This window comes from Cyprinus carpio, chromosome B23 (assembly GCF_018340385.1).
Source record: "Cyprinus carpio isolate SPL01 chromosome B23, ASM1834038v1, whole genome shotgun sequence".
In the NCBI taxonomy this organism is placed as follows: Eukaryota; Metazoa; Chordata; class Actinopteri; order Cypriniformes; family Cyprinidae; genus Cyprinus; species Cyprinus carpio.
This window is the reverse complement of record NC_056619.1, coordinates 21,887,594-21,912,785: the sequence shown is the minus strand read 5'-3', so window position 1 is coordinate 21,912,785 and position 25,192 is coordinate 21,887,594. Positions and strand designations below refer to the sequence as shown.

The 25,192-nt window shown below is 33.1% G+C and overlaps 1 protein-coding gene across 1 annotated transcript; it reads right to left on the bottom strand.

Moving 5' to 3' along the window:
• Nucleotides 1-4,224: 4,224 nt before the first annotated feature.
• On the bottom strand, nt 4,225-13,423 carry LOC122141893 (peptidase inhibitor 15-like). The gene is made up of 7 exons (XM_042750538.1): nt 13,079-13,423; nt 10,473-10,621; nt 10,292-10,367; nt 10,090-10,199; nt 9,098-9,189; nt 8,784-8,985; nt 4,225-4,417 (listed from the first exon to the last, which is right to left on the bottom strand). The coding sequence occupies exons 1-7, from the start codon at nt 13,232-13,234 to the stop codon at nt 4,225-4,227; spliced, it is 978 nt and encodes a 325-aa protein (XP_042606472.1). The 5' UTR covers nt 13,235-13,423.
• Nucleotides 13,424-25,192: the final 11,769 nt, after the last annotated feature.

Genomic DNA, 25,192 nt, shown 5'->3' with positions numbered 1-25,192 from the left:
ACACACACACATATGTATTTTTTTTTATACTAATATATATAAATATACACACACACACACACACACACACACTTGTTTTATATATTATTATATTAATATATTATATATTATATTATACACACACACATATAAATATGTAATTATTCTAATGTATATCGTTATAGTACTTTACTACATTTGTACATTATTTAACATTATATAAATACTAAAACAATAAATGCATATCTTAAAAAAGACGAAAAGAACAAATGTACAAATAAATGCACAAATTATTAAACGATTTAAATTGTTGATATATTGTTGTATTATACGACATAATGCATATGCATATGCACTGATATATATTTAATATATTAATATAAATATATAGATATTGTAGAAATATCATATTAACAAGAAAAAAAGAAGAAACAGAAAAAGAAGAAGAGTCAAACATACAAATGACTTGCAAGAAAACTTTCTTCAGCTTTGTCTTTTGGGTAAGAACCATAGACTCTATAAAAACACGAGCACGATTTGATCCTGAACTGCGGAGGAACGGGCGCGCGCGCCCCCCAGCGGTGAACGCGCTGAAGACACGAGCAGCACAACAGCCGTGAACCACGGGAATATTTCTGCAGGACTGTGTAGTGCCTCATTCAGGGCGGATCTACCAGGGTGGCACTATTAGTAAAACATTGCTACTCCTAATTTAGCCCAGTATAAAATATTAGTTTAAGAATTACAAATTATATATCCTATATGTGTTGACCCCAATAATACATTTCAAGTGGCCAGATTAGATTAAATATCCTGCTTTTTCAGGATATTTATTATAAAAAATCTAGACATTTATTATTGTGGCACGAATAAAATAAATAAATAAATAAATAAATAAATAAAAACTTAAACTGCAAGCATATAGGCTATAATTGTAATAATACATGAGAAAAAAATGAAAGAGCCTAGAGATAAAGGTTTCAGATAAAGTTTTGAGCTGCATATGATATTTTCACATTCAACTGAAATTTACACCCTATGAAATGTGATCCTAAGTCTTGATCTGAATCAAATGATTCACGAACCATTATCCTGAATCAAAAGATTGTGATGTCGAAATACGAAAGTGACCCTTTTGAACCGGTTTTTGTTGGTGAACCTTTTGAACTGAATTACGGAAGTCACGAGTTTGAGTTTGAAGCAATCGGAGCGGCTCCAGTGTAAATGACTCACTCCAATGAATCGGTTTCAGCTTTCCGCTTCCTATGACATATTTATACTGCAAAGTCAGTACTACTACTTGCCCAGCTCGCTAGTTTTATGAGATTAATTGAATTGATTGAGGAAAAGTATGATGTTTACAAATAAAAGGTCAATTTTTCCATTCCAAAGGTAATGTCTGTAGATGTTTTCTACTTTGGGACATCCAACATAAATCTATCCGAATATTGAGGTAGTTTACCCGGTTTTTTGATAACTTTCAAAACACTCCATTAACATGACGAGCTGCACCTCAAAATACAGAAACATTGTGCATTATGATCGAGTTTGTATCTTAATTAATCTGAAATAGTTTGACCTCTGCAGTTCAGTTAGGTTTCTATGCATGCATTTCGATATGTTTCTATCATTAACTCCACACGTCCAGGCTTTATGTGTGATGCATCTTCAGTCAGTATGTATGACAGTATATTTGATGCACACCGTCTTGTCTCAACCAGTACAATCTCTGTAAAGAAACGTGCACCTTGCTGGAGTCTGAAGGCATATTTATGATTCTGGATTAAAGTTAATTCTAAGCAGAAATGACCAGAGGAAGAGCAAGCAGGTGGGTTTTATGACTGCATAAATTGTTTGCATCTGTTGTTGCTGCACAGTGTAATGGCTTTCCACTAAAGTGCTGTTAACGTTTGTCTTGAGGAGCGCCAGAGCTCTTGATTTAATATCTGTGTGGATTTTCAGCCCTGGAGAGCCTCAGCATTCATAGACTCTCTCTGCTGGGGATCAAGCTGTTTATTTCTGAAATAAGATTCGGGACCTGGAGATCTCGATCATTTTATAGCTGTAAAGATTTCTGACTATTATATATTAAAACAAAAACACACACAGCCTGTGCAAATGAAGTACTTGCTGCAAGGAATGTTATTTCAATGCACACACACACACATACAAAAGATTAAAATGTATTATGAATAATAGATGACTTCAGATATAATTTAATAAAATTCAACATTATATAATGTAATATAATAATTGCATTACTTTTATTTTTTTCTTTGTGTATAATAATAATATGTGATATAACATAATTTACATGAATTTCGTTTAATATAATGATCAAATGTAAATATAATATGTTGTTTTAAAAACGTTTTTAACATCAAAAAGTAAAACAATTATAGAACAGGTTATTATTATAATAAAATATTTTAAATGAATTAATTAAATGTCACAAAATAGAATAATAAAAATGATGTAATAATAAAATATGTTGTACAATATGTTGTCTTAAAAATATTATTTTACATAAAAAAGTATAAGCTAGTATCAATCAATCAATCAGTAAATAAAAAATGATTTAATAATCTTAAATAATTGTAAATAGATAATTGTAAATAATGAAAAAACTGCAATTAAACATAATTTTAAATAATTAATTTAAATGGTAAATTAATGAATAAATAATCATAAGTAGTTTAACAAATAAATAATATTACAATAATAGTTAAATAATAGTTTTTAAAAAATATGAATTAAAAACAAGTTGTGAGTTCTTTCAAGAAAACTTTTGTTCCTTTTTCAGCTTTGCCTTTTTGGTTAAAGAAAAGGAGTGCAATTTTGATCTACGTGCAACAGACACAAATGAATAACCACAAATGAACAGGTCAGATCCATGCATACATACACACAAACAGATTAACATATAATATAACTAATAATAGGTGATTTCAGGATGACAAAGTATGAAAAAGCAGCTAGCTGAGACCGTGCATCTGTGTTTTAGTGTGAGTATTAATGCCACTGAAGTTTAATTCCTGTCTTTGGTGATAATGAGTCAAGAGAGATTCATAAAAAAACATTAATTAACACACAAAGGGTCTGTCGTGCGTCATTAGAGGACACACAACCCTAAAAACTCTTCCCAATGTCAGCCGAGGACAAAATCAGTGAGCAGCGGATCTGAGCCAGCCTTTCAATTCCAGAGTCACATTGTCTTCAATGAAAGCTATTACCATCACAGACATTTACAACAGTCTGAACTGAAACTCTTTTTGGCTCAGATAAAGTCAGTAAAATCTTCTAATATATCTATCCTATATATATATATATATATATTATGTGTGTGTGTGTGTGGTGTGTGTGTGTGTGTGTGTGTGTTTTACTGTATATGTGTGTGGTACACATTATATATATATATTATATATATATATATATATATATATATATTATAATATATGTGTGTGTGTGTTCATATAATATACATTTATTAAATTGTATTCTAAAGAATGTATTCTTTCTATAACTTAAATTACATTAAAAACAATATATAAAATATATAAAAAAAATATTTATATATATAATGTAATTTAATTTAATTATTTTACACATTAATTTAATACTTTTTTCCAAGCACATTTTACCAATGAAGGCTGGAAGTGAGAAAAAACTCCTTTTTCAGGTTTGTTTTAAAAACAAAACAAGGGGTTATTAGGGGGGTTTAATTTTATTATTAAAGTATTTTTATATTAATAGTTATTCTTATTATTATTATTATTATTATTATTATTATTATTATTATTATTATTATTATTATTTTACAGATAAATTGAGCCAAAAAAAGATTATGAGAAGGATGCAATATTAATGCAATACTAGAATTTGCAAGGTTAAGGCACGAACATTGGACAGCAAAATGCTCTTTGGGTAAGAAAAATAAAAACAGATGGAGAGGGAAAGACATGTTAAATGCAAATGAAATAAGAATTAAGGCGAAGAATTAGGTGTGAAACCATCAATTATTTTAATAGCGAGTTAATGTGGCACATACAGCTCTCAAATGAGACTGATTTGTGAGAACAACTCTATATAATATATTGTTTCAAAACGCCGGCCTCATAAAGGAAACATTATTGCTGTCATGTGTGGAACAGATTTCAGCTTTATGAAAACAGAGTGACTTTCAGTGGTTTTATTATTGTCTTCTCTTTGAATGTGCAGCAATCCTCAGAGCACTGGAGGTAAAGATCACTGAGCTGGATATTTCTCGATGGCTGGTTTGAAGGTTTGGGACGAGTTCTCCGTCTTCATTCGCTGTGTGTAATCCAGCACCGGAGCGATGGGATGCTCCTCGGATGTGTGGGTGTTTACGGCGCTCATGACGGATGTGGTGGTTTGCAGGATGAGGTAAAGCTCTCCGGCCCGCTGGAATGCAATAATCCTGCAGTTTTAGGCCGAGACTTCATCATGATGAGGACCATCAATCTGAACATCAGGCCTGCAGAGACCCCACTGCATCAAACACTGAGACCATGAGAACGTGTTGTCATGGTGGGGGGCATCATTTTTTAAATTTGGAAGGGAAAAAATATTACTAATAAGAACAGAAGCTTGTCTGTAAAGAGTTGTAAGCCAAGAACCAAACCCATACGCCCTGAGATAAATTCACAAACTCTGATTTGAAACTCAAAGTTTAGGAAAGTTTAAATAAGTAAATAAATAAATAAATAAATAAATAAATAAATAAATAAATAAATAAATAAATAAATAAATAAAAGCAACAATACAGTAAATAAACAAACAAAGAAACCAGCTCAATCTAAAATAATTTGATATGAATAAATGTAACTAATAAATAAATATAAAAATTTAAATAATTGAATAAATCTTAAATATGTTTAATGTTAAAATAAAAGGTTGCATGTTAAAATAAATCATTATCTATCTATCTATCTATCTATAGAGGTTGTTTATGTTTATTTATAAATAAAAAGTAATAGTACAAAAACAAACCATCTTAGCTTAAAATAATTGCAATAATAAATAAATGCAAATAATGAATGAAAATGAATGAATAAGTGTTAAATATTTAAAATAAATTATTAAATTTAAATCATAAATAATTAAACAATCTTAAATAATCCTAAGTGAATAGATTTAAATAACAATAAATAAAATAAAATACCGAAATTAAAACAACAAACAATCTTAAAAAAAAAACATTTTTATAAATAAATAATTCTAAATATATCATTTGAAATAAGTGGATAAACACATTTAAATAAATAATTTTTAACATTTAAAATAAATAAATACATTTAAACAATTCATAAACAATCTTAAATAATAAATAATAATAATAAATAATAATTAAATAAGCATTATTAAATCATCTTAATTTTATATACATATGTAAATCTAATATAAATATGTATAATTTAATTATATAATATATAATCTTTATAAATAATATATTTATATAATAATTAGCAATAAATATTTAAATTATCACTGATTAATATTATAATAAATTATTTATATAATTTCATAATTATAATTAAATATATTAATCATTTAAATATATAATATATAAATTATATTATTTATTATATATTATTTATTTATTTATTGTATTACTTTACTGTACTTGTCTGCTCTTAATAAAACACCAGGTATCACAACTGATACTTTTTCTTTCAGATCCTCTACAAAACAGAAGGCACGACATGAAACCCGTTTGCTTTTGCAATTAAGCCTGTTTGTTTTGTCCTGCGTCAGAAAGCCGAGGTGCTTTGACTCAGCCGAGTGGACGTCACTCTCAGGATGGATTAACACGACACAAGACGAGCAGAAAGTTCAAGTGCTGTTTGCTTTGGTGAGTGAATATCCCATCTGATGGATCTGATCCCGCCGCACAGATGAACTGTGAGATGTTGACATTTGCTTTGTGCTTTATGTAAATGTTAATCAGTCCTGCTGAACAGTGTTGATATTATGAGGAGATTCTAGCGCTGGAGTATTTGGACAAGTGTTTTAATCCTGTTACGCTTGAATGAACAGAAATTAATCTTTTTTGAGGCCCTTGAACACGTCAATACAGCATCTTCAGATTTGCATTTAAGGTTTTTTTTTTCATTTGATAGTGTTGGGCTGCAGTGTTAGTATCATTTAGTATCATTAAGAGTATTTTTTTTTTTTTTTTTTTTGTAATTTTAGTTGTTTCTATGTGTGTTTCTATGTCTATATATATATTTTATAGTTATTGTATAGTACGCTTTTATTTATTTTTATTTCAGGTTTAGTTTTAGTTATTTTGAATGAGATGTTGCCTTGGCAATTGGCTGAAATAATATATATATATATAATTTTATTTTAGTTATCATTCATTGTATTTCAATAATTATTTTGATTATTATTTTTTTTTTAAATAATAATAATAATAATATATAGGCATATATAGGCACTATACTAAATACTATACTTACTAAAATCTAATATATAGGACTTTAAAGCTAGACATAAAAGCCACTAAACTCCCATTTGAACTGGTTTTATTGGTCGATGAACATACAAGACAGTCACTTACATTGAGTCCATTAAAACAGTTTGTCAACAGTTTTATTGAGTTACACTGCCATCTAGTGATGTCTGGTGTGTCCAACAGCTTTATAATCTGAGTTATTATTGATGGAGAAGATCGATAATATATCAGCGATCTTCCATCACAATTGTAAACAAGTGTGCATAGAAGTTCTCACAGCAACAAATAAGAACAATACTAGACAATAACCATATATTTATGAAAATGACCAACAAAGGTCATTTTAAAAAATTCTAATACATAAAACATAATCAAGTAAAACAAAAAAAACCATTCCAGTTCATTCAGGTGTTTCTATCCAAGTTTTTACCATCACATTTATATGAAGAGTTTGGACTTTAACACAATATAAATGGCATTTAGCCTGCATATAAAAAGATGTACATACTAATACACGTCATGTTGAACTTCACTGAGAGTATAGGCTACAGAATGTCTTTTTCTTAAATTGTTCATTACAACAAACGCTATACTGTAAATTTCTTAAAATCATGAGTCATGCAAAAGCTTAATGCCTGCTGCATCAAACGCTCCACAAAATCAACAAGAAAATAATTTGCAGTGAAATAATCATCCTTAATGTAAACCTAAGAAGACATTGAGATGAATAGATGATCAAAAACTGGTTACTTGCATGAGATTATCTTAAAACATCTGAAAAGGGTTTCTTTCACTATAGACTCCTATAAAGCTGCAGTAGAATGAGGTAAAATCATCTGATGTTTTCGCTACAGTTTTAACTTCTTAATGTGCTGTATATTTGTCAGTCATAAATAAATGAAAAACATAAGAAAAAGGGAAGATTTTTGCGCACCAAAATTATGGCATGGTTTATAATTGAATATTTGCATCTATTTTTTACATTTAAATAATAATATTTTCAAAACACAAGCTGGTTGTTGTGCATTTAAAACAGAATATGACAAATATGCATCACATTAAGTTTGTTGATTTATGTTAAATCTGTAGTGTGTTAAAACTAATCCAAATGCAAATGTAATACAGCCCGATTTTTTATATGTAATTGTAGGTCTTTTTTTTCCTTGCATGTTTTATAGTGGATAATAATGCCATCTCAGCCTTAAATCAAGTCTTTGGTCATAATGAGTCAGAAGTTTTTATACAACACAGATTCTGTTTTAATGCTGAAGTGTAATGTCACTTTAAGACATGCACAAATCCTACCAATGTCAGCTAAGAGCAATATCACTCAAGATATGAGACAAATGATGTTTGCGGAAAAAAAAATACACTCATTTGGCCTAATCTGCAAAAAGCTGTTCATTTATCTGTTAATCCTCTCTGAGACCCGTGTAGACGCCCAAAGAGAGTGTCAGAAATTAGGGCTCAGGGAAAAGCGCTTCTGAAAGTCTTAAAATGCCAGAGACAAGTTGATAATGAATTGTTTTTATCGTCTGTTTTTTTCCCAAGTTAAAAACTGTGTGGTTGTAAGAAACAAATCCATCAATTAAGATGTTTTTAACTTTAAGCGCCACTTTTGGCCAAAATCAAAGTCCATATTGTAAGAAACAAATCTTTCTATTGTGATGTTTTTAACTTTAAGCGCCACTTTTGGCTGTTTTAGACTGTTTTGGCTTGTAAATGGTGCTTGATCTGTGCATATTTCTCTCCCAATTCAGACAAGAAGACTGGAGAAAGCAATATTATGGATTATGGACTCATATTTTTGGCTGGAAGCACTGGTTGGTGCTTATTAAAGACATTAAAATGTCTTAATGGTGGATTTGTTTCTTATAAACACACAGCTTCTGGCTTCACAAGATGTTAGCTGATGGACTGGAGTGGTGTGATTATTGTGATGTTTCATTATCTGTTTGGACTCTCATTCTGACGGCACCCATTCACTGCAGAGGATCAACTTGTTGAGTAAGTGATGCAATGCTAAATTTCTCCTAAATCTGTTGAAGAAACAAACTCATCTACATTTTGGATAGACTTAAGGTGAATAGATTTTACAGCAAATTTAAATTTTTAGGTGAACTTTTCCTTTAATTTTGTTGAAGATTTAAATTTTTATGTGTTTTTTTTATTCTTATGGTGTTCTCATCCATATGGAAGCCCGTTGAAGCCCGTACTTTTCCACACTGAATAAAAAATAAAAAAAAGTAATTGTGAAATTCGCATTTACCTTTTTTTTAATTCAGTGGCGGAAACGTGCTTCCATACATCCACTTCAAACCCTCACAAAACAAGAGCCGCCAGCAGCCAGACGAGCATCACCAGAATTTCAGTTTCTATTCCTCTCTCAATTTTAACGTGCTCTTGAGTTGGCTCTTCAGGAACACAGAAAGGCTCTGTCATCATTCGTGGATGCTCAGGTAAGACAGTCGGAGCTTCAGTGTCGTCTGACTCGGGCTTCTCAGACGGATTAAAGAGATTCTCAGCCACTGTGTGGAAGAGAGAGTTTTGAGAAAAGCGTGTACAATAAAATATATAGTCATAGTTTAGTTTTTCATTTTATCTCATGCTGGATCTCAGTTGATAAAGTCTTCACATTACCACATATGTTGTCCTCACACAATGACAGCTTATCTGGACACTTTGAGCATGGCGCTCCAGACTCGTATGGCTTTCGTCCCTCATAATTTCCTCTGTAATGAAGGAAAAATAATTTTGATCAGAGTTTCTCAATGAGAGGGCCGCAAGATGGCTTAAATACAAGACAAAATAAGATGTTAAATATGCTTAAATAGCTAAAAATCAAGATGAAACTGACATTATATTTATTATTTTGTTACTTCAATTCATTTTATAGAACATAAAGAATTTTTTTAAAGTGAGATTTCTAGACCTACAGTTGAAAAGTTATGGAAAAACATGGAAATTTCTATAAAAAATATACATTTTTAAGTTATGTCAAGCTCTAAATTAAAATAATTGAATTTTATTTTGCTGAGGTATTGGCGTTTGTGAGTTAAAATATATTTAAAAGCCTCACATAAGCACATCACATAACAACAAACAAGCAGAAAAAGGCATTTAAATTCATTACTGAACCCTGAAGAACATCCAGTTCTTCAATCTTCCGAAATAAAATGTAATTATTTTGATTTTTAATATAATTGATTATAATTTTAATATGATTATTTTGATGATTTCATATTTATTTTTATTATTAAATGTATTTTTCATAATTATTTTGATTTTAATATAATTTTTACATACTTATTATGATTACTTAATATTTATTTTTAATGTAATTTATTTGTATTTAATTATTTAAATATATTGTCACTCCTATTGTTTCTGTTTATAAACTAAGTAAGGTTTGACAACAAGCAGTTAATCAGAAATGTCTTGCATAATGGGGGATACATAATACATAATTCATATACATAATGTGTATATGAGCCCGTATGACGCCCGTATGATGATGCATCTTATAACATAATAAATACTGTATAACTGCCCAGTTTGTGTTATAGAGTGTTTTAGAACACATTCTAGAACACTAAGGCAATGTTCAGTGTGGGTTATTCGAATGCACTTACGTAGGGTAATAATCACAGACAAGAAGAGTGGCCTTTTTAAAACCCAGACCCTCAAGAGTGTCACAGAAATGAGTAGCACAGCCGATTCTATTGCTGTCTGCCCAGACCATCTGCACAACAACAGAGAAACACATCATCACATCTGCATATTCATGCTGTGGAAACCAGTCAAAAACACCGAAGAGAAACAGAGTATACACACCTGAGTGTAATGGCCACACATTTTGTCTTCAGGACAGTTATTGGTTTCAAAGTCATAATCCACATGTTCCTGAAACCTGTGTGCGCAAAGAAATGAGTTGCAAATCTGCTTATAGATAATATTTCTGCATATCACAGATTTTTTATGTCTTATTTATGTTTTGGGGAAGGTATTGTCATACCAGTTCAGCAATGCTTTGGTTGCATTAAATGGTCCAGTGTTTACAAAGAGATTTTCTCCCAGACTGAGCTCCTCAAGTTGAGGGTTGTGATCCCAGATGCATTTTGCAGCGTATGCTTCTGCCACCACACGCAGTGTCTCGTCCCACACCTCAAACAAAACAAACAAGCTTGTTGGTGTTTGACATTAAGAATGATAATTTTTAATCAACTTTTAATTAAACCATTTAAAAGTTTTTTTTTACATAGATCAGTCATTGAGTGAATCTTGCAACTCTTGGTCATATTCCACCCTAATACCCAAAGAGGAATTGTTTTTTGTTTTTTTTACATATTTAATAAAAAAAAATTTATTTAATAAAAAAAATTGTTTTCACTTCCATGATGTAAAAAAAGTCTAATTTTAATGCTAAAGTTTATATATTGTAGGGTAAAGTATTTTTGTACTGTAAAGTATTTTATTTTTATGGTAGTGTTTGTTGTAGTTCCTTTAATTTATGAAGGAATGAATGAATAAACAAGCTTTGTTTTCTTCAAAAATGCAAAATAACTTTAAATTTGCATTAAAATATAATGCAAACAAAAAGTACTGTTCTCAGTACCACAATGCAAAAAAATAAAATAAAATAATAATAATGGTTTTGTTTGTTGTACTACCTTTAATTTATGATGGAATAAATAACTAAAACATAAATAAGCAAGCTTTTTTATTTAATCTTCATGCAAGACCTTTTTTTTTTTTTTTGCAGTGAAATATGACTCAGACATGTTGTTTGTGTAATCCACCCCACTGTTGTGTAAATGTGTGTGAACAAAATATGTTTCACAAGAGGACCAGAGACTCTTCATCTTTAAATCTCTGCTCTGAATTACATCCACAATACAAACACGAGGCCGTAAGATCAGATGACCACATGGGGTTTTATTAAAACACTCACACTCAGCACAACGCTCCTGCGGTTTCATATAACATTCACATTCCTCAGCATGTCTCACACACGTTGCACAACAGTATCATTGCATCCACACACTCACACACACACCATCCATTCAAAATCAAGTCACTTCATGATTTCTGTTCGAAAAGTCCCTCTTTATCAGATAAAGGATGGTCTCATTCATTATAATACCAGCTTTGTACTGCTCTGATTATTGCACTCACATGGCAAAGAGGTATGTTTCACACAGCTACAATGCTTAAAGGGACAGTTCATCCAAAAATGACAACTCTATCAGCATTTACTCACCATCAGGTGGATCCAAACCTGTATGAATTTCTTTCTTCTGCTGAACACAAAAGAAGATATTTTGAAGAATGTTGAAACTAAATAGTTTCTGCGCCCCATTGACTTCCATAGTATTTTTTTTTCATGCTATGGAAGTCAATGGCTACCAGCAACTTGTTTGGTTACCAGCATTCTTCAAAATATCTTTGTTTGTGTTCAAACAGAAGAAAGAAAGGTTTGGATCGACTTGAGGTTGAGTGGATGATAACACAATTTAAATTTTTGAGTGAACTGTCCCTTTAAAGGAGAGATAATGAGCGAGAAGTTTTCATTTGGTAAACTATAATCAGGATTACAGTATTACTTTGACTCCCTTGTGTTTCACATGGGATTGAATGTGCCATGAATATGCATGATGACTCAATTACCATGGATATTAATGTGATAATTATTGTTTAGAGCAGTAATGAGACAGTGAAAGATGTAATTGCAGTGATTGATGGCAGATGATGAGATGCTCTGACCTCGTAACTCACATGCAACACACAAACACTGAGCTCAGTTCCAAAACCAACGATCAAAACATTAACAGCCCTCATGAGACTTCACACACATGTGGATGGGAAAGATGTTTTCTATATATCACATAACATTCAAAAGTTTGGGGTCTTTTTTTTTTTTTGAATAAATTAATACATATTCAGCAAGGATGCATTAAATTGATCAAAAGTGACAGTAAAGATATATATTGAATGTTACAAAGAAAGGTAAAAAAAAATTAAGCATCACAGTTTCCACAAAAATATGAAGCAGCACAACTGTTTCTGATCAGAAATGTTTCTTGAGCAGCAAATCAGCATATTATGGTTTCTGAAGGACACTGAAGCCTGGAGTAATGATGCTGAAAATTCAGCTTTGATCACCGGAATAAATTACATTTTTACATATATTTACATAGAAAACAGTTGTTTTGAATTGTAATATATTTTCCACAATATTACAATTTTTACTGTATTTGTAATCAAATATTTAAAACATTTAAAAAATCTTACCGGCCCCAAACTTTTGAACGGTACTGTATAATAAATCTTAGAATTTCTAGATCTAAATACTTTATTAATCTATGAATGATAAAATACCTAAAATAAAAGGTTTGAATTTTGAAGAACATCCAATGCTGTCAAGCTCCAAGGCAGACAGAAAAAAGAAAATCTTACCTGCTTGAAGTAACATTGCCATTAAATAATGACAACATTTGCCTTTTTGCATGTACTTTTCCTTTAACTAAGACATCATATTCAGTAGCTCATGTACCAGTCTAGCTTACACCAAAAACACAAAGCCAAATGTGTTGTATTTCTCCTGTCAGGTGCATCTCTTACCACTTTCTGCATGAAGGCGGCGCTGGGCTGAACCTTAGAGCGAAGCTCATTGTGCATGTCGATGATAGTTGATTTCTCCTGCTCAGTCAGCTGACCAGCAGCTAAACTCAGAATGACCCAGAGCCCGGCGCTCCGGAGGGCCACGTTCCAATGCATGCTGCCTCTTCTCCCTGAGGAGCCTAAACAAGTCGTCGGGGGTCGGATGAAATCTCTTGGCTGCTCTTAGGTCTTTCACTCGCAGTCCTTAACGTCTTGAGTGTCTGTCTCTGGACTGTTAGTGTGTGGAAGAGGGAGAGAAAGTTAGTACGGGACACACTCAGCACTCCCACCCTCTCGCCCCTGTATTTAAGCCGCCCATGGTCGTATTACACATCTCACACACACATAAACTTACTCGTATTACTCGTTTTCCTTACCTCACCAGAAATCTTCACATAACTCATTGCTAGCCATCTGACAAGTCAAGCAAGGATCTCTAAAACGCCAAAGATTTCAATTAAGATTGTTTTAGTCACTCGGCGTGTCATAGCAGATCTGCTTGAGGAATGCCTGAGATAACGGGGATTTGATTTGACCTGCCAGTATTGTCCATGCAGATCCTGGTCTCATTTCCTCAGTGCCAGGCTCTGCTGTCTCCGGCAGGGATTCACCCTTATATTCAGCCCGTGCACACTACAGAGGGTCCCTCCCTGCCACCGGTTACACAAATCCAGCTCTGGTTTACTGTAAGTGACGCCAGTGGAATTCTTTAACGCCTTACTGGCTTAGAGGATTATTTGATTGGAAGGATAAGGTCTGAAATATTAAAAAATTATTAGCTCCTTTGGTTGCCCTTCATCTCGAGTCACAATATTTCAAGCTTTTTCTGAAGAAAATGTGAAGGAAAATTATTTAAATTAGAATGAGAGGTGTTTTTTTTCTTGTGCAAAAATCATCAGTACTAGTTCTGTGGGTGGTTGCTACTGGATTCCTACGTGATTTTGGGGGTGTTGCTAAGGTGCCATGGGGTTGTGGGTGGTTGGCAGGGAGTTGCTATGTGGTTGTTAGGGTGTTCTGGATTATTGCTAGGAGGCTATTACTGTTTTCTGTGTGATTGTTGGGGTGTTGCTAGGGTGTTGTGAGTGGTTGCTAGGGAGTTTATGTTTGGATTCTAGGGTGTTCTGGATGATGGCTTGGGGCTGTTACTGTGTTATGGGTGGTTGCTTGGGTATTACTACAGTAGGTGGTTGCTAGGATGTTGTGGGTGGTTGCTATGTGGTTGCTAGGGTGTATTGGATGATTGTTAGGGGGCTGTTACTGTATTCTGGGTTGTTGCTGGGGTGTTGCTACAGTAGGATGTTGCTAGGGTGTTCTAGGAGTTGCCAGGGAGTTGATGTGTGGTTGCTATGGTGTTCTGGATGATTGCTAGCAGGCTATTATTGTGTTTTGGGTGGTTGCCAGGAAGTTGTTATGTGGTTACTAGGGTGTATTGGATGATTGTTAGGGGACTTTTACTGTGTTCTGGGTTGTTGCTGGGGTGTTGCTACAGTAGGATGTTGCTAGGGTGTTCTAGGAGTACCAAGGAGTTGCTGTGTGGTTGCTAGGGTGTTCTGGATGATTGCTAGGGGGCTGTTACTGTGTTCTGTGTGTTTGTCAAGGAGTTGCTATGTGGTTGATAGGGTGTTCTGGTTGATTGCTAGGGGGCTGTTGCTGTGTTATGGGTGGTTGCTTGGGTATTACTAAAGTAGGTGGTTGCTAGGATGTTGTGGGTGGTTGCTATGTGGTTGCTAGGGTGTATTGGATGATTGTTAGGGGGCTGTTACTGTATTCTGGGTTGTTGCTGGGGTGTTGCTACAGTAGGATGTTGCTAGATTGTTCTAGGAGTTGCCAGGGAGTTGATGTGTGGTTGCTATGGTGTTCTGGATGATTGCTAGCAGGCTATTATTGTGTTTTGGGTGGTTGCCAGGAAGTTGCTATGTGGTTACTAGGGTGTACTGGATGATTGTTAGGGGACTTTTACTGTGTTCTGGGTTGTTGCTGGGGTGTTGCTACAGTAGGATGTTGCTAGGGTGTTCTAGGAGTACCAAGGAGTTGCTGTGTGGTTGGTTGTTGCTTCTGGATGATTGCTAGGGGGCTGTTACTGTGTTCTGTGTGTTTGTCAAGGAGTTGCTATGTGATTGATAGGGTGTTCTGCTTGATTGCTAGGGGGCTTTCACTGTGTTCTGGGTGGTTGCTGTGGTGTTGCTTCAGTAAGTTGTTGCTAGGATGGCAAGGAGTTGCTGTGTGGTTGTTGTTGTGGGTGGTTGCCAGGGATGGTTAATGAGGTCTTCTTCTGGTTGCTAGAGTGTTGGTTGTTGGTTTGTTGTTTTTTTGGGTTTTGATGGAGTTGCTCTGCGGTTGGTTGGTAGGGTGTTCTTGGAGGTCGCTATATGATTTCTGACATGTTCCGAGTTGTTGCTATGCTGTTGCTGTGTTTTTGCTAGGGTGTTCTAAGTGATTGCTATGGGATTGTTGGATGGTTTCGAGATTATTCTGGATGGTTGCCAGTGAGTTGCTATGTGGTCGCTAGTTGGTATCTTCAGCAGGTGCGTGCTTTGATGTTCTGGATGATTCTTAGGCTGTTGCTAAGCTGTTTCTGGGTGTTCTAATTGGTTGCTGGGGTGTTGCTAGGTGATTTTTAGGGAGTTCTGGATAGTTCTTAGGCCATTGCTAAGCTGTTGCTAGAATGTTCTAAGTGGTTGCTAGGTGGTTACTAGGGTGTCAGTGATGCTAAGGTGCACTTGATACGGTGTTCTAAGTGATTGTTACGGGATTGTTAAGTGGTTTCTAGAGTATTCTAACTGGTGGTTGCCAGGAAGTAACTATGTGGTCGCTACGTAGTACCTTACTGTCAACAACAAAGCTTGTTAAGAGAAGCTTTGGTGATAATATCCTTACAATTGCGGAGATTTATCACTAGCAATGTTTCCATCACCCTGTTTTTATGCACATTTTGAAGTATCGCATCAGAAACGAGTGATAGAAATGCCAAATTTTGAAGAAAATAAATAAATAAATAAATAAATAAATAAATATGCTCACTTGAGGTGTTTTTTGTTTGTTTGTTTGTTTGTTTGTTTGTTTGTTTGTTGTGCAATAAAAGGGTTAATATGAAAAATGGGATATGGAATGGCATTTGCCTAATAAATTCCTCCATGCACATCAAAAAAGTAATGCGGCATAACCTGACTATCCAGCAGACCAATCTTGTTGCACAGCATCTTAAATGTTTTGGTCATTCTGAAATGCCTGAGTAAAGACTGTTGTCATAGTATTATTGGCTCCCAGAACTGTCTAACACAACTGTGTTCCAGAACAGCAGGCATCCAGCTCTGAAAGCAATGACCGCATTCATTCTTTCATCCGCTCACTCTGTGGCACAAGTCATTTATTATATATGAAAATGTTTATGTTCAGTGGCTTCTCTCACTTTTCTCAGTGATATCTAGTGCCAGTTTATCAGGAAGTGATGATTTTGTGCCTCTTGACTCATCGGATGAAAACGGTGCTTATTCGCAAATGTTTTATGCAATATTCTTGCACACAAGTTAAATTTGCAACTTTGGATGGAAACGCGGCTAATGACACATAGATGTGCGTCTTTTATTGTTCTTTGAGTGACTGGCTTCTACTTGTCAGAGAACTCATTTTCACATACCTGTCAGTCTCCTGTATGATTATATAACATGTCTTGTGTGAATGAGCTGACAGATTGTGTCTAAACTAAACAAAATCCTTCTTTTATCAGTTTCAGTGGTAATTCACTTGTATGTGGCTCTCCAGTGATCCATTCACGTGAGTTGTACTATGAAGTTTGTATTACTGGTTTTGAAGTGGTGTTGAACTGGTTTATGTCTCTCTGCTGTAGGGTGTTGTTCAGGGCGTGGACACTTTCGCTGTTCAGATTGTGATTTCCAGCAGCCAGATGTACAGGCATAGCAACTCCAGACTCCAAACACCATAACACTGCACATGTGTGTGGCTCGCAGCCAATGATGTGTTGCAGCACCAAAATCCCCCTTTTTTTTTTTTTGATCTGTTTGGGTTCTAAACCTGTTTTGTATTTTTAAAATAATTTCACTTGTCATTCAACTCTAAGTGACAATAATGTTATTGAAAATCTCCAAATGATGGTTTTCCTGGGAATAAAACTGGTGTGATGTGGATTTGTGATTAAAGATCTACTGACAACACATGCTCATTTATATATATATATATATATAATATATATATATATATTAATATATATATATATATAAAAAATAATATAAAATTACATATATATATATACATACACACTTATGTTATGTCATATGCAATGATGGGTGATTCGTTTAATGGACAGAGATGCTTAGAGATGAGAAAACAAACAGTTCATCTGAGCAAAACTCGTCCAAACCACAGCTGAAACTTTGCTTTGTGTTTCCCAGATGTATATCACTCTTCCTGTTTGATCATCCATTCAAGCTTTTCCAGTCTCAAGTGGATCTTGAGAAACCCTGGGAACATGTGTGGAATGGATTAATGCATTTCATGTTTAAAGGAGTAGAACCTTTATATATCAGTTGCTTGTAAAGAAAAAAAAAAGGTGAATTAATTCTGATTCTAATAATATTATATAGTGATGTTCTTTTTTTTCAGATATATAATTACAAAATAATTATTAATAATTTGAAATAATTAAATCAGATCTAGAAATTTGAAATATAAGTAGAATAGTAATTTGATTAACGATTTTAAGTTCGATGTTACATTTATGTTACATTATTTTAATCTCTTTGTATATTTTTAAAATTATTTTATTGTAAAATAATAAAAACAGTATTTTCATATACATGCATATGCATATAGCTAAATAGTCATAAATAATACACATATTAAGTAATATATGCAGTTTATTTATTTATATTGATATCATTGTTTTTATTTGAATAAAGATACAAAATGTTAACATATATCAAATGAACTAAAAAAAAATTCTAAGCAAATTATGAAAAGCTATTTCATTTTAATTTATATTTTAAATGTTCCGGTTAAATTGGAATATAATATTCAATTTATTTTTCATATTTATAATATATTTACAATTATATTCACCTTGTTATATTCACTTTCACGAGGTGAAATTTGTATTATTTTATTTTACCATTATTTTAAAATCATTAATATTTTAGCCTGCTTTTAAAAAGTCCAAAGAAAAAAAAGGGGGGTGGGGGGGGGGATTAAGGTAATTATCATTTAAACCTGAATTTTTCTAGTATTTTCTAGTGTTATTTAAAAAAAACATAAACAAACAATTTTTTTTTCTCCTTTTTAAATCAAACTAGAAAAGTTCCCTTAATTGCAGAATCACCCCGACATGAATTACATGTGATTTGTTTACTAAACCACGTCAGAGGAAGACGTCTTTAAATGAAAGTGATTCTCATGGGTGGAGAGCATTTTACCCAGCATCCCTCACTCATGAATCATATATTACATAAGTATGTCTTTAAACGACTTCACAAATGATGTTAGGTGATGTCATGCATTAATGTACATTTCATGTCAGATGAGTTCACAGGTCATGGCCTGCTGTTAAAAATGTCCCTCTAACATTATTTAACACATTCTAATGTATTAATACTCAAACTGTGTTACAAGGTTATTGTTGAGATTGTTATTGTGAATCTGGGAATGTTTGTCATCCCCACTGACCCTGCCTTTGCCCTCAGTGTAGAAACATCCGAGAGCAGTTCCAGATGTTTTGGGAGGGGAGTTGGACGTCTCTCTGGGATCATATACAGCCGGGCCTCTGTGATTCCAGGAGCTGCCCGTCCCGCCCTGAATATCCCACCCTTCAGCAGCCTGCAGTTCAGTTTTACTTCTCAACAACAGAATGTCCTGATGAAGAATAGAATTGGTCAGAGAATCTGATCAAAACAACATTTTGATGTAATGTTTGGGTTAGTTATGTCATATGCCTGAAATGTTGGGTTTTTCTTTTAGTTGTTAAAAACTGGCATGACCTACAGTGCAAAGACTGTTTCACACTTTAAATTATATTCCAATGTTTTCCATTTTAAATATCCAATATATATATTCTATTGCAAAATATATTTCTGTTATATTTGATTTTAAATGGCAAAACAGTGTCTATTGTTAAAAATGAAGGTGTGAAGTATTTGAACATTTCGTGCTCATCAAATGTGCACTGCAGAAATCTGTGAGTATTTTTGTCAAATTTTCCAGTTCAAATATCCAACATCTTTTGAAACAACTTGGGAAGTAACACTGCACTAAGACATCAAATCTGAATTCATTCAAGTATAGGCAGATTTCTTCTCTAAAAATGTATAAACAAGTTATAAAAATGCATTTCATCATATCATTTTATCGAATAAATTCATCTTATTTTTATTAATTAATTAATTTATTAATTACTGGGGGAATAAAAGGTTTAAAGAAGTCTTTTTATGTTTATTGTTAACCATTTCATCTGTATAATTTAAGACACTGACATTTTGTTATCTACCGTATGCAATGAAAATCAAACATTGTTACTTAAGTGTCTAAGTACATAAAAGTTGTGTCAGCATCTTGTAAAATGTTCACATGATAATTGTTAATCCAAAGAACTGTCTATCATCTCAACTGAATAATTGTTGTGACAAAATATTTTTGGAACATGATATTAAATATTTATGATATATATTTGCAGTTTTACTATATGTGAATTATTATTATTATTATTTGTTTACATTTCTATAAATGATTAATATTTTAGAACTATAAAAATATTTGAAGTTTAGGTAAAAATAAGTAAGAAAAATAAATTGAAATTGAAATTGAAAATAAATAAATCAGCCTGCTATGCAGCCAGTGAACTCCACTGGAAATGTCTAATCTAATATTTTGAAACTATGATTTACTGAGATATTCTTCATGCTGCTTTAATTTAGTTCTTTCATTTCTCTTCCTCTAGATGTCCCTGTTGGGCTCATGGACTAAAAGGATTTGATAGCTTCAATCCAAGATCTTTTCCATCCGTCTCAATGGCAGTTGATTCAGGAACCCCACGAACATGTGATCTGAAATTTGTCATCTTTTTTTTTTTTTTTTTTTGAGACAGTTGCTTAAGTCGAAAGAGGGGGTGATGTTTAAAGAAGCTTGCCACATTTTTAATGTATCTAGTTGGTTCTCCATTAACTGTGACTAATTAGAAACCCATCTGATGGAACTGAAACTCACTGATATTTGTGACTGTGTTTGTGCTTTCTGTTTTAGCTGAATGACATTAACAAGCTACAGGTTACATATTAAGTTCATGTGTTGATGAAACACTAAAAACACAGCTGTAGTTTCAGCAGGAGTTGGGATTTAGCCATAGTTGGTAAAAGTGGATTGAGAGAAGTTAATTCAGGCTAATCTTTGCCCTCCAAACTGTAAGAGAAGAGTGTTGGGGTTAATCATGTTAGGACCGGTCTGACAAGAGATGTGCTCAATGAAAACACAGCAAAACACAGGACCACAAATCACTGGACTGTACTTCCTTTTCTGATGGCAAACTCAATCCAAACACACTAGCAGTATATTTTTGAACATGATTTTATTTATGGTTTGTGATTCATATTTTTATACCACAGGATGGTTTATTCAGGTCATGTCAGCACATTTTATGTCATTAATAATATTTTCCATATGAGCTTCCAGTTCTTGCATTTTCAATAGTACAAAAGGACATTTAAAGGGAACCACCCTTTAATTGTCTGATCTTGTCCTTTGCTTTTTACAGTATCTGTGATGAAAACAAGAGTGAGGTCACCTACTGTAACATCTATCTTTGATCTACCTCTCATTGATCTCAGCTTATGCGCATCGTTTTGAGTAGTATTTGATCATTGGTGAATAAGCTCGGATCAATGAGGCAAACATAAATACAAAACCTGTGCTAATTGAAAGAAAACAAGTTGACAAGAAGATTGATTCCAAGATTTGGTTAAAAAACAGCATGATAAATTTATAAGCAGTTTTTGTAGGCTGGTCATTTTTGACTGGGAACATCACAGGTATAACAAGGTGGGAAATAATTCAAGTAAACATACAAAAATTATAAAAAGAATTTCGGAAAGTCAACTTTTGAGCAAAATCTGTAGGTTTTAGACCACTGTGATTACATTAACAAACTTTTTTTTTTTTTTTTTTTTTTGGGGTGGGGGGGGGGGGGGGGGGGTGTGTGGGGTCAAAATCAAAATGACCAGAACACAATGTGAGGGTTAAGAAACTGCAAATAACATGATCAATACAGTCAGTGCATTACAAGTGTTGTTTAATGATTATTTCCAGCACCTTCACTTCAACAAAGAACCAGCCAAGAACTATTTGTGGCTCATATAACCTGAATTCTGATTACACCCAGAACTCAGGCAGGTTTACATCAATCACATACCATAAACTTTATAACCGTAACCAAGTCAATCAATGACCAGGTGGAATGTCATCGTTAAACAAAAGCCATGGGCTAATTTCTCAGAACTTAACTTTTGTTTACTTTTGCTAATAGGGGGGATTGCAAAATATCTGACCTATGTGCCAGTGCCCTCGAAGAAAAGCAGGCCTACATTTGTTCAATGAAATGAAATGCATCTTATTCTAAAATAACGTGATAAAACATGAATCACGAGTCTGACGGTTAAGGGTGTTAGAGTAGAAGTCATCTGGTCTTTTAACACGATTGTGTAAGTGAAATACACTAAAGAGGTAGTAGCTATAACAACAGCTTCTACAAGTTAAGGCTCGTTCAAACCAAGAATGATAATTAATGCAAGGTGAATTTCTGTTTATTGCGCACTGCAGTTTTGTCTCCTGCCACGTTAAATGCTTTAAAATCAGGTGGATTCTGATTGGCTGTCAATGTTTTTTATCGTTCATCATCTGAAAAAAAAGTGATTCTAACATTATTGTTAATCTGGATTGTTATTCTTATAGCCGTGTCCTATGTAGAATTAGAAAGATTAAAAGGCATAGGTTTGATTTGGACATTGGTGGGGACATTTGACCCCATGTTCATGTCACCTAAAGTCTTTATTTGAAAAACACATGGTTAATATAGTTAAACCATGGTGTTTGTAATAACACTGTAGTTATACAAATGGTAAAAACATGGTTACTAGCCTACATTTTTACTATATAAAACCATGGTTTATTTTTGTATCTTTGTATGCTTTCTTTTTTTCTTTGTTTTGTTTTTAAAACATGCTTTTTAACTTTATATACTGCCTTGATTTGATGAAAATTAAAAAAAAAAAAAAAAAAAAAAAAAAAAACAGAATAAAACATTTTCTAAACGCTCTCCGAAGTCCCGATCTGAATCGTAGTTCTGATCTAAATAAAATGATTTTAAGTCCAGATCTGAATCATGATTCGCGATGCACAGTCCTTTAGAGTTTTTTGCATGTGAATCGAGTTTGAATTTGAATCAATCTGGGCTGCGTTTCCTAAAAGCATCGTAAGCTGAAGAACATCGTAGACCCATTGAAACCAACGGAGCTACGATCAATTTGGGCTTACGATGCTTTTGGGAAACGCAGCCCTGAGCGGTTCTAACATAAATGACTCACTCAGTTGACTCGGTTTGTCTGTTCCTGTTGGACATTCAGGTTAGGTAACCGGTTTACTGCAAACTAGTGAAACACTGCAATACAGTATGACAAGCTGCACCTCAAAATACATGTTCAGATGTTCAGTTGGTGACAGTTCAATAGGAAATAAGTTGAAAGCATCCAGTCATCATACCATAAAAGTCAATGTTAAATTTATCAGTATATATAGCTAATACATTTTTTGAAAAAAAAAAATGCTGTTGTATCTGATTGTATTAGGCTATATAGAGTGATAGTGTACAAAGAGCAAATGGGAGAACACAAAACACAGATCTCGTTCTTGGTGTGAACGGGCCACCTGCTTTTCATTTCTTGTTAAGGTGAAACTTAGATTTATGCATTCACATTTCATGTTTTTATATCACCAGTGGAAGTTTTGTTTAGAAAAGATGGTTTCTCCTTTATTGTAAATTTAAAATACTAAATATAATAGCTGGCATACGATCATGGACGTCATTAGTTGAAATAAACATGAAACGTGATGAGGTTATGTGACAACCATGTATGTTTAATATTGTGGCATTCTGCTCAGTATTACATACTGTTATATAATAGGCCTAAATAATATACGTCTACTGTGCAGTAAGGTAATATTTCATTCTGAACTGTAGTGTTTACTGACTGTAATCTGTTGATTACAGTCTGTCTCCGGCGCTCAGCCAATCAGATGCGGCTCTGTGTGTAACGCACGCTCTGATTGGCTGAGAGCGCTGCGCTGGTGAAGATACTCACACGCTCTGTGTTTTAGTTTAGGGCTGAGAGTCACGCAGGTGAGCGACTGCGATTCCTGACGGACAGGTAAGACTTTATCTGCCTTTAGATGGATCTTTGACGCGATTCTTGTAACGACATGCTGTTTCATACGAGTTAATAATAATATAATAAGGCTGAAATCGTAAAGTAAACAGACTATTGTATCGCAAATGTAGGTAACAGGTTACCTGTACAGTATGTCAGTAGTTTTTCATGTCTGCTATAATGGCAGTAGTTTGTGACAGATGTTAAAGCCCTGTTCACATACCCTTTAAAGACTGTTATTTTATGCATTGTGTGTTTCATGTACTTTTCATAATTCAGTCTAGATAGAATTTAACATTTTGATTGAATATTGTTTTTAAAAATATCATTCATCATTCCTTTAAGGTCATTTAGATTTTCTTGAAAACCAGCAGATTTATTCATGATTCAAAAGTCATTTGCCCAGTATATATATATTCAAATATTGTTTACAAATAACAAATTGCTATCGAAATTACTACTAAATAATTGATTTTCAAGATATTATACCGCAAAATCCCAACTTTTGCTGGTGCAAAACATTCTTCTAGGATTATCAGAAGTCATTTTTGTGACACGTTTAATTCGTTTGATGAAGCCGAAAGCATGTTTTTTGTGGTTATATTTAGTGTTCAGTGCACTTGACACCTACACAGCCAAGGGCTGGTCATAAATCACTTCTGGGTGAAGTGTTCATAAATTGGTGTTGTGTATGAATGATGTATAGAGTGTATTGAATATTCAAACAGAGAGGTTTGCTGCTTTAATGTGTACTTTGCAGATGAACGTGGACTATGTGTGTTTATTCTCGGTAAATGATTTGCCAGGAGCAGCAGATGACTGGTCTTCATGTCACAGGCCAAATATTTCAAATTTTTGTCACATTTTGCTTGATAACATTGTGTAACTAATGCAGTTATCTGTGACAGTGGTCAGTTATGGTCAGCATCATTACACTAAAATAAACGAGCACAGAATTCTGCTATTGTCCAATCCAAAGAGATTATTCCAGAGAAGTGTAATATTAAGGTCGACAATATTTTCCTTACGCCTTGAATATTCTGAATGTACATGTTAATCTATTTCAAACATGTTTATTACTATTTCTTCCAAATATCACGATCATTGTTTTTAAATAATGATCAGAAATTAAATCAGAAATAGAAAACTTATTTATCATAAGTAATGCAAGTAAAAAGTTTTTGACCTTATCATTGACCTTCAATCAATTTCACATTCTCTGGCATATTTTTCAATAAATAAATGTAAACCAATGCTGAAATTTGGTGGTTCTACTTAAAAATACATACTTTAATACATAAAACACAAAAATATTCAGTAAAATGGTTTTACTTATGTAATTGAAATGAGGGTTATTATAATTAACTAAACCCATAACTAAATCCATGAAACAATTTTTGCTACTTGAAATAAATAAACTTTAATCCAAATAAAAAAGTTAGTTACTTTAATTCATTTCATTACCAAAGCAATATTTCTCATTTTAATTTTTTATATTGATGTACTAAAATAACTAAAACTCACACTAAAATAACTTACTACATAGACATGTTAAAAAAAGAATGGACAAATAAAATAAAAATGATAAATCTTTAACTAAAATGAAAAAAAAAAAATACTAATTCAAAATTATACTAAAATAACCTGATTGAAATTA